At 39.0% G+C, this 16906-nt stretch overlaps 1 protein-coding gene across 1 annotated transcript; it reads left to right on the forward strand.

Annotated features, from left to right (window-relative positions):
- The first annotated feature begins 4424 nt into the window (after positions 1-4424).
- On the forward strand, positions 4425-11689 carry LOC109206245 (pentatricopeptide repeat-containing protein At1g01970). The gene is made up of 3 exons (XM_019369059.1): positions 4425-5015; positions 10021-10878; positions 11146-11689. The coding sequence occupies exons 1-2, from the start codon at positions 4551-4553 to the stop codon at positions 10786-10788; spliced, it is 1233 nt and encodes a 410-aa protein (XP_019224604.1). The 5' UTR covers positions 4425-4550; the 3' UTR covers positions 10789-10878; positions 11146-11689.
- Positions 11690-16906: the final 5217 nt, after the last annotated feature.

The following is a 16906-nucleotide window of genomic DNA, read 5'->3' on the forward strand; positions in this document are numbered from 1 at the left end:
TTGCCTTGTTCCTTGTAACAGTTCCATCTTCATCAAGTTTGTTTATGAAGACCCATTTTGTACCAATTACTGATCTGTCCTTGGGTTTTGGAACCAGATGCCAAACTTGACTCCTTTCAAACTGGTTGAGTTCATCTTGCATTGCATTTACCCAGTCTGCGTCCTGCAAAGCCTCAGCAATATTTTTAGGTTCAATAAGAGATAAGAAAGCATCGAAAGCACAAAGATTCTTTAATGAAGATCTAGTTTTAATTCCGGAGGTTGGATCAGTAATTATGTTCTCAATGGGATGAGAACTTTGGTACTTGTAAGTTTTCACAACCAACTGGTTTCCTCTTGATATTTCTCCAATGTTTTGTTGCTGAGGAACAGGCTCATGGACAGGATCCATTGAGGTATTAGATTCAGTTTCTCTTTGTTCAGTTCCCCCTGTCAGGTTGCCCTGGCGAGAAGCACATGTTCCTTCTTTTGGTGCAGCTTCAGCCTGGGCTGTGATTTCATTTAAACTTCTTACCGAGCCAATAGCTTCATCTTCATGTTCCTCTCTTACATAAAGAATGTTAGTTTCATCAAAAACCACATGTACATTTTCTTTTACATACATAGTTCTTTTGTTGTACACTTTATAAGCTTTGCTATGTGAAGAATATCCCAAGAATACTCCCTCATCACTTTTGGGATCAACTTTACCTAGGGAGTATTTTCCATTATTGTGCACAAAGCACTTGCATCCAAATGCCCTAAGATGAGATATATTTGGTTTTCTCTCTTTAAGTAACTCATAGGGAGTCTTCTCTACAAGAGGTCTAGTCATGCACCTATTGATGATGTAGCATGCAATATTTACAGCTTCTGCCCAGAAACTATGGGGCGGTTTGCTAGAAAGAAGCACAGTCCTAGCTATATCTTCAAGTGTCCTATTCTTTCTTTCAACTACTCCATTTTATTGTGGAGTCCTAGGAGCAGAAAAATTATGATCTATGCCATGCACATCACAAAATTCAGCAAACTTAGCATTTTCAAATTTAGTTCCATGATCAGACCTAATTGATGCAAGTTGATTACCTAGTTATTTCTGAGTTTTTCTAACAAAAGGAGTAAACATGTCAAATGCTTCATCTTTAGGGGTGTGTTTGGTATGAAGGAAAATATTTTCCAATTTTTCCATGTTTGGTCGGCTTAAATGTTTTGGAAAATATTTTCCTTATCAATTCATTTTCCTCCAATTGGAGGAAAATATTTTCCTTATCAAAGAAGGGAAAACATTTTCCAAAGCTCTTTCTCAACCTTCCCGCCCTCACCAACCCACCCCACCCCATCTCCAAAAAAAGTTTTTTTTTTCAATTCAGTTTTTTCTTACTACCCTTCCAGCTCCCCTCCCCCCCCCCCCCCCTCCCGCAAAAAAAATACCTTACATTTTTTTTTTGCATTTTCAAATTTCTATTTTTTCATTTTTCTGCACCACCCAGCACCCGCCCCACCTCCCTCCCACCCCCACCCCCACCCCCCGCACAAAAAAAAATTTTACTTTTTTTTGTTAATTTAAATTTTTTTTTTTTTTTGTTTACTGCCCCCAGCCCTCCCCCTTCCTCCGAAAAAAAAATTTAAAGATATTTTTCAGGTTTAATTTTATTAAGTATCGGTTTAAAGGCTCAAAATTTTACAAGTTTCAAAATCATGAGTTCGGAGGTTTATGTGTTTGGAAGTTTATGGGTTTAGAAATTATAAAGTTTACGGGTTCGAAATTCCGCGATTTTGAAGTTTATGAAATTTGTGGGTTCGTTAGGTTGTTGGTTTGAAAGTTTATGGTTTCATGTTTATTATATCTAAATTATTTTTGAATACTCTTGAGAAGTTATTTTCCTTAATTTGCGTACCAAACACCGAAAAATGAATAAGATTACTACTTGTTTTCCAAGAAAATATTTTCTTGGAAAACATTTTCCACGGAAAACATTTTCCGTTATACCAAACATACCCTAGATGTTAAAAACAATGTCCAGGTAAACCTAGAGTAATCATCAACAAGCAGCATCACATATCTTTTACCACCTCTGCTTAAAGTTCTCATTGGACCACAGAGATCCATATGGACCAGTTCCATCGATCTGGTTGTGCTTACCACTTTCTTACATTTGAAAGAGGATCTTACCTGCTTCCCGTTTGCACAAGCCTCACAAACTTTGTCTTCCTTAAACTTGATGTTAGGTAACCCTATCACCAGCTCCTTGGAGACTAATTTGTTGAGTTGACTCAGACTTGCATGTCTAAGTCTCTCGTGCCAAAGGAGGGGATCATTGTCCAACACACTTAAGCAAGTGAGTTCATTTTCTGAAAGAGTGGACAGATCTACAATGTATATATTGTTTACTCTTTTTCCCTGCAAAATAATCTTGTCAGTGGTAAGATTTATCACAAAACATTTGGTAGAGGTGAATGCTACCAAGTTACCTCTGTCACACAGTTGTGATACACTGATTAGGTTGTATTTCAAGCCACTATCAAGTAGACATTCACAATGGAGTCTGAGTCTGTCTTACCTACCTTTCCAACCCCAATGATCTCACATTTCTTACCATTTCCAAAGAAGACATTACCTCCTTTGAGGTCCTCAAGTGAAAGGAACTGGTTCTTGCTTCCTGTCATATGCTTTGAGCAGCCACTATCCATGTACTATATTTGATTGCTCCCCTTCACTTGGACCTGCAAAAGGAAATCAGGGGTTCGTCTTAGGAACCCAAACTAGTTTGGGTCCCTTTCTATAGGCAAAAGGATGTATTAGATTCTTTTTAGCCCATCCTGGAAGCATATTTTTCCCTAGAACAAATGTTTTGTTCTTTAGACTAGCCTTTTCTTTTGCAGTACATTCACTTTTGTAGTGACCAGTCTTACCACAATGTGTGCAGATTTTGTTCTCAGGAAGTGTGATGTACTTGCTTTTGGGATCCCACTTAGGTGCAGGGGTCCTGTAGTCAAGTCCTCTCTTATTGCTACTATGGTGTTCTTGTAGCCATGAAAGTACACCAGAGGACCTATTCCATTTACAGGTTCTGTCTAGCTCGTTCTTAACCTTGCTTAGATCCTCCTTTAGGACTCTTATCTGCTCATCTCTTTTGTACAATCATCTTTCATTTTTCCTAGATTTTCTTCTAAAGTGAGATGTGTGTGATCAACTTTCTTTTTACCTGTTCCTAATTTCAGTTTTAAATTTTCAGATCTAAGTAGCACAGTGGTGTCAAGTTCAAGAACCTGGTTCTTTAACTCAGCATTTTTACTATCACTTTCACTAGCCCTAAGTTCTGGATTTTTGCACTTAGCTTTCAAAATCACACATTCCTTAGACAGCTGTTCCTTTTTCATTATTTATGACCTCAGACTCATCAATGAAATCTAGAAGTAACTCAGATAGACTTTCTTTAGATAAAAACTTAATCTTGTCTTTGAGATGAATTATACTTACCTCAGATTACTCGTCGGATTCTCCAATTGCCATAAGTGCTTGTTCATCTCCATCTTCATCCTCTGAGTCATCATCTGAGCTTTCTATCCAGGCAGCAACCATAGCCTTTGTTGATCCTTTGTTCTTTTTGGGATGAACCTGTTCCTTCTTCCTGTTTCTTCATTCAGCTCTTTCTTTCCTCCATTCAATTTCCCACTGAGTACAATTTTTGATGTGGTGATTAGTCTTCCCACACTTGTAGCCGCCCTTGTTGGTCTACTTTTCAGGAACCCTTGATTTGCTGTAGCTTGCACCTTTTGAGGAACCCTTTCCTCTCATTAGGTATTTCTTGAAGTCCTTTGTGATCATAGCCATTTCATCCTCTTCTAGATCAGCGCCTTCGGTGATTCTGAGTGCCAGGCTCCTTTCCTTCTTGGGTGCATCCATCTTCATGGTTTGCCTTCTAAGTTTATATGCAGTCATATTTCCAATTAGCTTGTCCAACTTCTTTGTGATCATAGTATTTAAAGTTTGCCAGAAAATAAACCACCACACAAATGCGATGTTTTCAACTTCTTCTTCTGTTTATTCTAATTGAAGGAATTGCATAATGCAATTTAAGTTCTTACAACAACTAACTGGTACAAGCGCAGACCGCAGAGTATAAAGGATCTTTTGCTTACTTCTACTCGTTATGGTATACTAATCAGCAATCAATTGTATTTTAATCTTTACACAATTGAGGAAAGAACTGCATTTGTAAAGCACAAGCAAATGCGTTCAGGGTACGATTTTTTGAAGTTTGAACTATGGGGTTCGCACTTTAAGAAGAAGCATAGAAGAAGAAGAGGAGGGTGTCTTTGGCAGTTGACTTTTTAAGTTGTGGTTATATTTTAAATATTTTACAGATATTGGCTATGTTTTCAATAGCTGCTTAGAAGCCCCATAAAAGAGAATTAACCCGTTTGTTATCCACTTCGCCAGTTAGGCGTTAGCCCCTCCAATTTTTCCTTCCTGATTATGATGATGGCAGATTGAAGAGAGCCCATAAAATTCCATGGGAGAAACCAATTAATCTTGCAGTATTCTTGTATTAATATCTGAATTTGACATGAGTTTTACGGTATATGGCGTCTTTTCTCGTTCCACTCAAACATCTCCATTGAGCAATACTATTCGAAGAATCCATCAGTACCCTTTAAATGGTGTTTTTTCGTTGCAAAAAGTTACCATTTTTGGGTACCGTGAATTGGGGTTTAAGCCATTATTAGCTGTGAGTAATGTAGCAGTTGAGAAGGGTAGTGCTGAAAACCAAGCAAATGATAAACCCAGGTATAAGTGGGTTAAGATAGGCTCTGATATTACTGAGGAACAGAAACAAGCTATTTTGAAGCTTCCACCAAAGATGACAAATAGATGTAAGGCATTAATGCTACAGATCATTTGCTATTCACCTGAAAAGGGAAGTGTGTCCCTCTTGTTAGAGGCTTGGGTGAAGAGTATGAAGCCTGAGAGAGCTGATTGGCTTGAGGTACTTAAAGAATTGGACAGGCTGAATCATCCCTTGTATTTTGAGGTAATGTCAGTTTCTTCCTCTACCATATAGTTCTTGATTTCACCCAAATCTTGCTTGCTGATGGATATTGTTCACATTCATTGTGAGTTTGTCACTTAAAGTTTGCTGTATTTGTATTATCTGTAATCAATCATCTATCTATTGTGGAAGATTGTTAATTATAACAATTACTTTCACTACTTTTTTAAACTAGAAATGTAGTCGGGATTGTGCTTGAGTGCCACATTTCCTTCATCAAACTTGAAGTATGTAAGCAGAAATGGTTGAAACTTTTTTCTAAAACTTGTAATTGGTTGGTTTTTAATTCTCGTCCATGTTCACATCACTTTAAGTTTTTTTTGGGAACCATGTCCATAAATTTGTGTTCAACAACTGGTGATATTGCCTCCTGTTACTAACTTCATCATGTTTTTCTTTCCAACAAATTCTGTAGGTGGTTTTGAAACTATTCTGCCAAATCATCTGGATTCTTTCTTTTATTCCATGTCTTCCATACCTTAACCTTTGAAACTGATTTTTCTGATCTTTCTGTTGCCCCATTAAATATTGAAGTTAAAGATCTTTTTGTTTTTGGGGCTGAAGACTTCAATCTATTCCCATGTTTTCTATATCCTTTTCCTTCCGTTTGCAGTTTAGTTTGAGGGCTCACTATTTCAGCACTAAACGAGTGTAATAATGCCTTGAAGTAGTATTGCGATAAAAAAAAACATTGGATAAAATTTTGTCCTATAAAAATTTGACACCATTGCTTGTCAAACAGTGTGTGTTTCCTCTTCATAAGCTTTTGTTTCGTTGGCATTCTCCTTGAAATAGCTGGTACCCTTGCACTAGTTTTAATGTTAACTAGACAGGAATCAGGAAGCTAGATCCAAATTGGATGAATTTGTTATCTTTGTCAATCATCATCCATTGGATAGCTTAGATAATTGAAATTAGGAGTTGCGCATAATGACCTACTAAGACTTAAATAACTACATGTCTTCTATGGCATTTGTCGTCTTTTCTATAATGGTTGCTATGTTGGGAGGTTGTTTTCTTCAACTGATCTTTAAACAGGGAGGCAATGGCTTAGATATCTTCCCTGAGGTTATAAGGTGTATGTTCGATTTCTGTCTTTTTCTGCATAGAAGGTTGCCTCGTTGCTTTTTAGAATTAAAGCCAAAACTGCTCTTCTCTGTTCTCACAAAGCTCAATTGATGTCTACCAGAAACGCTTGACGATTTCCACTCCTTACTTTACCGTTCACGCTAATATATACTATTATTTCTGAGCTGATGCAGCATTCTACAAACTATCTAATTACTTAACATAATCAAACTAATGTTTCAAACAATTTGTCTAATCAATATACACAATCTATTAGTTAGTTTTATAACTCTTAATCTATGTGATAGGTCTTTTTTTTTTGTGTGGTGCCGGAGAGCAATTGTCTTCCATCACCACCCTATTTCTTTCTCCAGTTGCCATTAACATTATTGTGAGATGACAGGGCATCTTTCTATAAGACTATAACTGTCATATGGATGTGCTACGGTGCTAGTACTTTTTACTCTGGCATACCCTTACCGGTTTGTGGTAAAACACTTGATGCAGTGCCTTAGTTGTTCTCATAAAAGCTTGCTCCCCTCTCCCTAGGAGATGAGAGCAACTGGCACATGTCAAAGATCCTAGTTACAGCTAACTAGCCCTCCAGCAATTTCAATCAACTATGCCTCAATCTCAAATTTGTTGTGGTTGACTATATGAATAATTTGTATCCATTCTGCCCTATTCAAGTTTATTTCATTCCAATACTAAAATATTTGTCTTTCAAGGCAAATTAGAGATTATCTAAAACTAGGGTTCTTAAAATTTCATACTTATCCACCTATCCAAAAAATTACTAAAAGAATTCGTACTTATCCCTGTACAGGCATATAAGTCTTACTGGATTAAATGATTAATTTTATTATTGCTGTCTATAAAGCCTCAGTTACTGGTTATTTGAGTTGCCTTATTTCCTTTTCGTTAGTGTCAATTTGTCAGTTTGTTACTGCAAGTTGCTGGTTTCTTTTACAGTTGGACGTGCAGAATTCCGACTTCGTTAGTAATCCTAAGAGCTCCATGACAGCATATATACAAACAACTTCATTAAATTAAACCTGGGGAGAGGGTGGAGGTTTTATTGTTGGGGGCGAGGACACAGACCAGCAATCTCAGAGCTTAGCTTATTTAGAAACTATAAGGAGGAAAACTGCACTTTGAAGTATGTGTTAAATGCATCACGCCAGATACTTGCCGTGTTATTATTTGGAATCCCTTTCAATCAGGAAACTATAGAATCATTAGAATACCATGAAGATCTTCTAATTCATTAATAGTCCATGAATATAGAATTATCTTAACATAACTTTTCTTTAATGGTAGTATATATTAATCTGTACCACAATATGCTAGCCAATTTAGTCCCATTTCCTGCTGTAATGTGCTGTGCAAATGCATCTCCAAAAAGATATGTGCTAGACTCAAGAAGGCTATTGTACAAGTAGTGGCTGAAAATCAGGCAGCTTTTGTAGAAGGCAGATCCCTAATACACAATGTATTGATCTGTCACGACCTACTCAGACACTATAAAAGTAAAACCTCACCAAGGTGCCTAATGAAGATTGACTTAAGGAATTGATATGGTAAGCTGGGAGTTCTTAGAAGAAGTTCTAAGGGGCTATGTGTTTCCAGGTTCTTTTGTCCAGATGGTAATGACTTGTGTTTCATCAACTAAGTTCTCTATTAAGGTTAATGGTGAGGGGTATGGGTATTTTGAAGGAAGAAGAGGACTTAGGCAAGGTGATCCCATGTCACCTTTGTTGTTTGTCCTAGTTATGGAGTACCTATCAAGAACTCTAAGGAGAATGAATGAGTTGCCAGACTTCAAATTCCAACCAATGTGCAAGAGCACTAAGCTAACTCACTTAACTTTTGATGATATTTTGCAAAGGAGATATGAAATCAATCTCTAGAGTTATGGGAGCACTGCAACATTTCAGTAAAGTATCAGGCCTAATTGCCAATCTTGATAAGTCTAGTATCTTTATTGCTGGTGTAGATGAGGAGGTCAAGCAGAGTATACTAAACAAAACAGGGTTCTCTTTAAGAAATCTGCCTATGAGGTACCTAGGATTGCCACTATCTTCAAAAAAATGGAGCAAGATGGAATGTCACCAGTTGGTGGATAAAATCACTGACAGGATAAAAAATGCATACTCCAGACAGTTGTCATATGCTGGTAGATTACAAATAATTAATGCAGTGTTGTTTTCAATATATAACTTTTGGGGTGCTGTGTTTATACTGCCCCAGAGTGTGCTAAAAGAGGTAGACCGGAAATGTAGGGACTATCTATGGGGGAGCTCTGAGGAGAAGAGGAAGTTAGCACTGGTATCCTGGGAGAAAGTCTGTAATCCAAAAAAGTATGGTGGCCTTAATATAAAGAGTTGTAGGGAGTGGAATATTGCATCAGTAGGGAAATTATTATGGCAGTTAGCTGATAAACAGGACATGTTATGGGTAAAATGGGACATGGAGTTTATATGAAAGACAGAGGCAATATATGGGAGCACAGGCCACTTACAGAAGACTAGCTGGTACTGGAAGAAGTTAAATGCTTTGAAAACACAAATGATGAACTGGTATTGCAGAGGAGTGTATCAATTGACTGATAATGGAGTGTACTCAGTATCCAGAAGTTACAATGCTTTAAAGGGCAGCCTAGAAAGAGTTAAAGAAGCAGACCTTATTTGGAGCTCACTAATGATGCCAAGACAGAGAGTTGTTGTATGGATTGCAGCCCAGGAGAAGCTACTTACAAAGGAAAGACTACACAGACTCAATATACAAGTAGAAAATGATAATTGCTGCTTATGTGAGGAAGGAATCAGGGAAACTCAACAACATCCGTTCGTTGAATGTAGATGGATCACAGAAGTGAAGAATGCACTGTCGACCTGGATAGGAATACGAATACAGAAGAAAGGAGTACAGCAGTATATGCAATGGATTAAAAGAAGGCATTGGAGGCAATTCAAGAAAGAGATGCTGGCAGCAATATGGGGTTCGATGATTTACCATACATGGCAAGCGCGCAATTGGAAGATATTTAGGAATACAAATGTAAATACAAGTTTTGTAGTAGCACAAATTAAGGAGATAAGAGAGAGGATAGGATTAGTGCAACACTCGAAAAAAGCTAGTAGATGTTATAGTTTGATTCAAAAGCTATGTAATTAGTTTGAAGTTTTCTTGATAGTTTGAGGTCTGCTCATAGTACCCTCCCTTGGAGGTGGCTATGGCACGAGATGCTCCTGAGATGTATAAAGTTTGTTGTTAATGGTAATTTCACAGGTTATTACCAAAAAAAAAATATATTAATCTGTACCCTTGTATGTGCCTAAGGGATTGATAGAACTGGTTTATGGTATGCCTTCCCACTAGGTTGAGTTATTTGAAGCCAGTTTTTGACTTATACCTAGAAAATTCATGGGTATGAAAAGCTCAAGCCTTTCTCTTTTCTTTTTTAGACGGTTGCAATTCCAATCTTCCAAATCCATAAGGTGACTAATATTTAATCTGTGGATTGTTCTTTAGTTCTAGTATTCTCCTAAAGAGCATTTGATTCTTCTATTCCATTTTGTCATTAATCTATAAAGAGTTATCCATCTCCTTTTCAATATTAAGCCTTTCAAGAGTATTAATTTCTGACCACTCTAGCCCCAAAATTGTTGGAATTTTCCATAGAGCCTCACTATCGATCAGTTATAGAATCACAATTTGGTTAAGAACAAGTGAAGACACACCATTCTCTTCATCCCAGTTGAAAAGAAAGATAGGAATCAGAAACAGGGCCACAGTTGTTGTGAATTTTCTTGATTTATGTGCTTACTAATCTGTTCACCAAACTTTGAATTATTTGAATGAAGACCGAGGAAGTCAGTCAACTTATTAGTTCCTTGGTGCACTTTCTGTATCTCAGGTAGCTGAAGTGTCCCTCTTAGAAGAATCATTTGAAGCCAACGTTCGTGATTACACCAAGATTATTCATGGCTATGCAAAGCAGAATCGGCTGAGAGAAGCTGAAAGTATGCTCTTAGCCATGAAGACTAGAGGCTTCACATGTGATCAGGTGGTTCTCACGGCTTTAGTTCACATGTATAGCAAGGCTGGTAAGCTTAAGATGGCTGAAGATACTTTTGAAGAGATGAGGTTGCTTGGAGTAACATTAGATAAGAGATCCTACGGGTCAATGATCATGGCCTACGTCAGAGCTGGAATGCTTGGCGAGGGAGAGGCATTACTGAAGGAAATGGAAGAACAAGAGATCTATGCTGGAAGAGAAGTTTATAAAGCAATTCTGAGAGCCTATTCGATGATTGGTGATAGCAAAGGAGCTCAGAGGGTCTTTGATGCTCTCCAGTTAGCAGGAATAATCCCTGATGCGACCGTCTGTGGGCTGCTTATGAATGCCTATGTTGTGGCTGGTCAATTGAGCGAGGCTTGTATTGCGTTTGAAAATTTGAGAAGAGCTGGCATAGAACCTAATGACAAGTGTATCGCACTGCTGTTGTCAGCTTATGAAACCGAAAACAACCTGAGCAAGGCACTTGATGTTTTGATGAATTTGGAGAGGGATGGTGTTGTGCTTGGTAGAGAAGCTTCCGAAATATTGGCTCGTTGGTTCAAGAAACTTGGGGTAGTTGGAGAAGTGGAACTTGTGTTGAGAGAATTTATGCATCAAACTTAGTGTATTAAGAATACTGATGCTTTCTGCTGTTGTCTGAAGTTTCTCTCCGTTGCATCTGTTTGAGAACCAGTCTTGGTTTCCTATCTACAGGTATGTAAACTTTTTTCGCTTAAAGACTTTGTTTGCTAAATCTATCTTCAGTAAGTCTGGCCCATCCCTGCCTCCCAATAAGAAAAAGGGGCTAGTAAAACAAAGAGAACTGGAAACAAGAGCTTGCTTTTTTCATTTTGACTTGGTGAATATACTCGTAAATATGCATACAAGCATATGTTCAAGCACAAGATAATCTCGTGGACGACTCATATGTCAAGCTTTTCGGGCCTAGTAGTTTAGTTTAAAGTTTTGGCTTTGGTTCAGGTATCTTCACACTTTGCTGCAAGTAAATACAACATACTGCCCCGGAAAGTATCACAAGTTACAGCTGCTTGTATCAACAAAACAAGCAGAGAGTATGTTTTTCATATTTCTGGTAAGAGGTTGAGGGCAACAAGCAGTTTTTCATGTATGTAAACAACTCTCAAATACTGGAATCTGTCTCCTGAGTCTTTCGGCAACAGGAGCAACAGAACGGTTGGCTGAAACAACGGTGTACATAATAAAGGTTATGGCTCTGTCCCAAGTGTTGGTTGATCATCTTCTTTCAGCTTCAGTTTTTAGTCATGTGAAACCTTTCCTTGAGTTGGTTCATCCTGAGTTGTAACCCTTATTTTTGTGGAACCTAATCCAAAAGTGTTTGATTAGAGAAATAAGATTAAGAAAGTATGTGCACTTCAGATCTGGAAAAATAAAGCGATGCCAAAATCTGCCATTTTGATTACTTCTTATTGCATACTTTAGGGCAGGACGAGATTTTGATTATGACAACTACACTTTATCTCCATCAAAAATTGATTGTTCTTTAGTTCGATAAGTACAATTCCCAGCTCTCATTCCACAAATAGTTATATTGAAAGCACTCGACTGTATAGAGTTATAGACTAGACAAAATGGCAAAAGATACTGTGTAAATTAAAGGAATGTGAGAATATGCATTCACTGTTTGATTTTTATGCGCCAATAAATGGTGTAGGAAATATTTGATGCTAATTTAAATTTATAATGTGTGCATACATGTGATTTTTAATTAACTCGTCTGTGGATATGTGTGTGTGTGTGTGTGTGTGTTAACATGTATGAAGGACAATTAAGCAATTTTTCGGCAAAATTAGTACTATGTTAGTCTAAATTTGATAAAATAATTAGTGCACTATAAAGAAATAACAACGGCAAGTCGACAACATGAGTTATTTCGAATAAATAATCCTATTTGAACCTAAATACATGAGGAACTTAGTAAGAAAATTGAGAAATTTGTGATAATTGATTATACAAAGAAAAGAAAGTTGCAGAAAAAGAAATTTATATGGAAAAATGGTGTTTTGTTTCTTCTAGGTAAAGAAAAGAAAAGAAAAATTGGGTTGCCATAGTGGAGAAGTAACGAATTATAATCACTCAATTATTCTGAATAACAAAATTACCCAAATAGGAAATAAGGAAGAGGAGGAGAAGAAAAATGTTGTTGTTAAAGATAACATAGTCCTTTGCCAAAAACTCTCAGGGTTGTTTGGTGGGTGGGATAAGGAATAATAATATCGAGATTAAATGCGAAATTATTTTATTTCGTATTTGATTGAATTCGAATAATCTATACCATAATTATTTTATTATTCTATCTCATCTTGAGAGTGGGATAATAATCATGGGATTACTTAATCCCGAGATAAAATACGACAAAAATGCTCTTTTCCAAGGCTCTTCACCCAAAATCCTTTAAAAAGTCTTACGTTAAAATTGAAAATAAAACTTTATCCTAACTTATCTAGTTTACACCAGACATATGTTTTATATTATACCCCATATATTTCATTTCTAGTTCAAGGAGCCAATATCTCTCAATAAAAATATATCCACTATTATATAATCTTGTTGCTATTTAATCCTCGTATTATAATCATGTCATTGTAACCCTGTAATAACTTGTTCCGAACCAAACAACCCCTAATTGCTTGTACTTCAAACGAGAATAATAAAACTTCAGAAAAAGGTTACAGGGTGTGCGATCTGCCAATATCCTCTTTGAGACGTAAAAGATACAATGTCCTCCTTAATCTATAACCTCATGACTTAATTTGTTAATGATGATTCAAAGCCGATTTTTTTTTATCACGTACTGTTATTAATCTAAAATATGATAAGTTTTCTTATTGTTTGTACATTGAACGGTTTATTAAGAAATACATCCTGAAATCCATTGTATAACAACTGGGCAACCCAAAATAGGACATCATCAGATATTTATCAAATTAAATTAGGAATTCAAAGTCAACTTTGAGGAAAATTTTAGGGTATCAAATATCAATCATCATCTTCCCTTATGCGATTCGTTGGAGAAGAACAATAGGTGGATTATAACGGATTTCATCATCTCTGCTTCTGGATATTCATGACTATCCATCATAATACAATCTTTTAGCATTTAGTGCCTAGGCAGCTTTTTGACAACGGGTTTGTTTGACCAAAAAGTGTTAAACTCTTTGGTTAAACTAATTAATAATAATACGAAGGGCGAATCTTAGTTAATGATAATAAATTCAAGACCGGATGCTAAACGAAATGTGCAGAACAGGAGATGTCAATAAATATGTTTGAACTGATTAAATGCTCATAAATGCGACAACATAACTAATCAATGAATATATAGATTAATGCTATTAGCACAACAAGAAGGATTTACTTCCCCAGTGTCGTGAGATCCAAACAATTCTTTCTCCGGACAACAACGTGAAATGAATAGAATAATAGAGAGTTGTAGGATCGTTGGATCTCGTGAATATAGAACCAAAAATATAGATTCGAACCCAGTAATCAATGAATGGGACAATTTTGTACTCAGATCAACTCTTACATGAAGTCTCTTTTTGTGTAGTCCCCCTTTTTGTTCTCTATCTCTTCCTATTTATAAGGGACATTTCCCAAAAATTCTATAAAGTACAAAGCAAGGAATATTCCATGTGTCTAAATTTGAATTTTGGCTACTATTGCCTCGTATCACAGCTGCCCGTCTTTGGCACAAAACGTTTCAAAAGCAAACCTCAGTCGCCTTACCATGGTCGACCCCGTCCTTTATCTTAATTATACTTTATTATCGATATGCCAAATTTTGACCTATACAGTTAGTCCCTCCGCTTGTTAAGGCCGTGGTCCTGTATGCCCTCGACGAGCGGACCTGATTTCCCTTCGTTTTGGAAGAATTTGGTCATTGAATAAGCAGGGTCGACCCAGATGGAGAGAAAGATGCAACTGGAGGAGTCGCGCTTGGTGTGGCTACCATGGAGTGACGTCACAGCCAAGCACGTCATAATTACGCATCTTCCCGAGACAACGTCTGCGTGCCTGTCGCTTTGGTTCTGGTGTTATTTGACAATCCTTTGCTTTGATTCTTGCGCCACTCAGCCCTATAAATAGACGAGGATTTCGTTTTTCAAGAGTTTTCACCCTCTTGCATGAACATTATTCCCCTTTGACCTTCTTTACCAGTGTCTGCTCTTTGCTTTCGCGATTCCATATCTCCCATTCTTGTCCAGTTGTTACCTTATTTTCCAGGTTTAGTAGTATATCTTTTATTGTCGAAACGTCGCAGAATTTTCGGATTCACGATGAAATTTCTGATGCCACTCCGTTATCGGTGGCCCCTCCTTCTGGTGGTGACGATCTCATGGCTGAGGAAGTTGAGAGCTTTCCCACTGTGGAGGAGATAGTTCCCAGGAATCCCTTATCTAGAAACGATTTTCCCAAAGGACCTACTCCTGCTCTGTTCAGGTGATTTCCGAGACTGGACCGTCTCATATAGCTGAGCTCCGATCTACATATCGCATCCCTTCCCACGTCGAGATAGTGCCGGCTGGTGGCGACATCGTGGAGGTCCATCAACCTGGATATTGTGCCTTCTATGTCTACCCCTTCTTAATTGGCTATACTATCCCACTCCTTCCGCTGGCGGAAGAATTTTGACGGTTTTATAACGTCTGCCCGGCACAACTATCTCCGTATTTGTATAAAGCTTTTCTGATGCTGACGATGTATGCGGAATTGGCTGGTTGTGAGGTCGACGTACGCCACTTATTGCACTTATTCTTACCAAGTTTTTACAGAGATACTATGATACATCTGCGGCATCGTGGGACCAGAGGGCTGATAGTCGGAATGGATGACAGGAAGTTTTGGCACAAATACTTTTTTATCAAAACTGAACATTTGTGGTGGACCCGACTGGGTTTCCCAAGCAGTGGAACCATAATCGTAAGCGTTTTGGCGTACGCTTGGTCTTTTTTCGTCCTTTTGCTTTTCGCTAATTTGTGGCTTTTTTGTTTTGTTTTTTCAGCTCAGAGGCGTGCACCCTCCCCTGTCTTCGGTATTGAAGACTGGGTGGCTCGCGTGTTACCCCACATGGCGGGTATTCGTGATTGGGCGATTTTCTACAAATGCTTTGGACCGAAGGTCTCGTCTAGTAAGTGTTATTTTTGCTTCGGCCTTCTGTTGTTTGTCATTTGTTTGTTGATACGACTTCCTTATGATGCCAGGTCAACGGGCTTCAAAAAAGAAAGCTCTAGTGCCGGCATTTTGCCAGGCTATTGCATCGGCCGGGATGCAATTTACTTTGGCTGAATCCGTCCGTGGAGGTCGTACTCAAGCTCTATCAACGAGGGATCCCCCTCAGAGTATTGCTGCATGGGATGAGATCTCCTCCCGGCCTATCTACCATCTCGTAGATGAGTCGTCTAATGGAGAGGAGTCGCCGTCGAGAAAGAGGCGAAGAGTGGAACTTGGGAAGGCCGCCCTTACCGGTACTGAGCCAAAGAGAATCACTGCTCAAGAGGAGGTGCCTGCACGTATGCCAGGCGCAGTGGCCGTTTTCATGGCAAATGCTATTAAGGAGGGGAGGTCTTTTAGGGCCGAGGGGATGCATGGAGGTGAGGAGCCTGTACGGACCGCAGATGGCGGTGCGTCGTCAGCGACCGAAGGAGAAGAAGTGGTACTTGTGGGAGACGATGGCTCTGGTTCAGACATCGACCTCGATGAGATACGGTCCTTCTTAGACAGGATCACTCGCGTAGAAGTGAGGACGGAAGGTCCTAACAGGCACATAATCATTCCCATATGCTATAACCTTTTGGCTAACTCTGAGCGGGCAGTGCCGTCCTTTGTCCCCTTGTGCGCGGTTTTTGAGAATACGACACTGCAGACGATGAGCATGTCGAGCTGTCACTGAGTATCTCCGGCATGGCTTTGCGAGTAAGTGCCTTTTTTTTCTCTTTTGCCTCGCCTGCATAATCTGCTTGTGCTGTCTTCTTTCTTTCGCATACCAGACTCTAATCATGGGAACTGAGCGTGATCGGCGGAAGGAGAGGAGGACGGCCCTTTCTAAGAGGATGACTTCCAAGTACAAAGAGTACCGTACTAAGCACCGAATGCTGGCCGACGTCTTTAACCAAGATAACGAGTTTCAGCTATTTCGTGACGGGCTCAAACAGAAAGAGGAGGAGTTGGCGAGGAAAGTTGAGGAGTTGAAAGAGCGGGATGATGAGCTGATGAAAGCCATAGGTCGCTGCAGCGAGCTCGAGGCGGCTCTTAAGGCCAAAGACGATGAGCTCGAAGTGGGCAAGGGGGTGATGGCCGAGAATGCCGGCCTTCAAGCGCGGGTGGCTTTCTTAATTGCTTAACTTGAGCGGAGGGAAAAGGAGGCTATCGCTCAGAGGGGAGAGTTGAGCATCAAAGTCGAGGAATTGACCCGTGCCGAAAAAGATAGAGTGGCCGCCCTGGCTGAAGCAGAGGCCTTAGATGACGCCCTCCGTGTTTGTAGGTCTGAGCGGGATAATGAAGTGGAGACGTTGGTGCTCAAGGTGGCGAGGTTGGAAGAGTGGATTCAGGACCTGGAGGCGGAGTTGTCTGGATTGAATGAGCAGGTTGTTGCTTTGAAGGCTGAGGAAGTGCGACGGCAGTTGCATCCATCTACGTCTCATACCTCTGTCGATCCCGTCGTGTCACGGGAGATATATGAGATGTGGGTTCACGCCGAGGC

This window comes from Nicotiana attenuata, unplaced genomic scaffold (assembly GCF_001879085.1).
Source record: "Nicotiana attenuata strain UT unplaced genomic scaffold, NIATTr2, whole genome shotgun sequence".
Classification (NCBI taxonomy): domain Eukaryota; kingdom Viridiplantae; phylum Streptophyta; class Magnoliopsida; order Solanales; family Solanaceae; genus Nicotiana; species Nicotiana attenuata.

What these genes read in the sequence shown, in the direction of transcription:
- LOC109206245 (XM_019369059.1), top strand. Translation starts at nt 4,551, where the DNA reads ATGAGTTTTACGGTATATGGCGTCTTTTCTCGTTCCACTCAAACATCT. An exon ending in ATCATCCCTTGTATTTTGAG is followed by an intron (nt 5,016 to 10,020) that starts GTAATGTCAGTT and finishes TCTGTATCTCAG; the next exon opens with GTAGCTGAAGTGTCCCTCTT.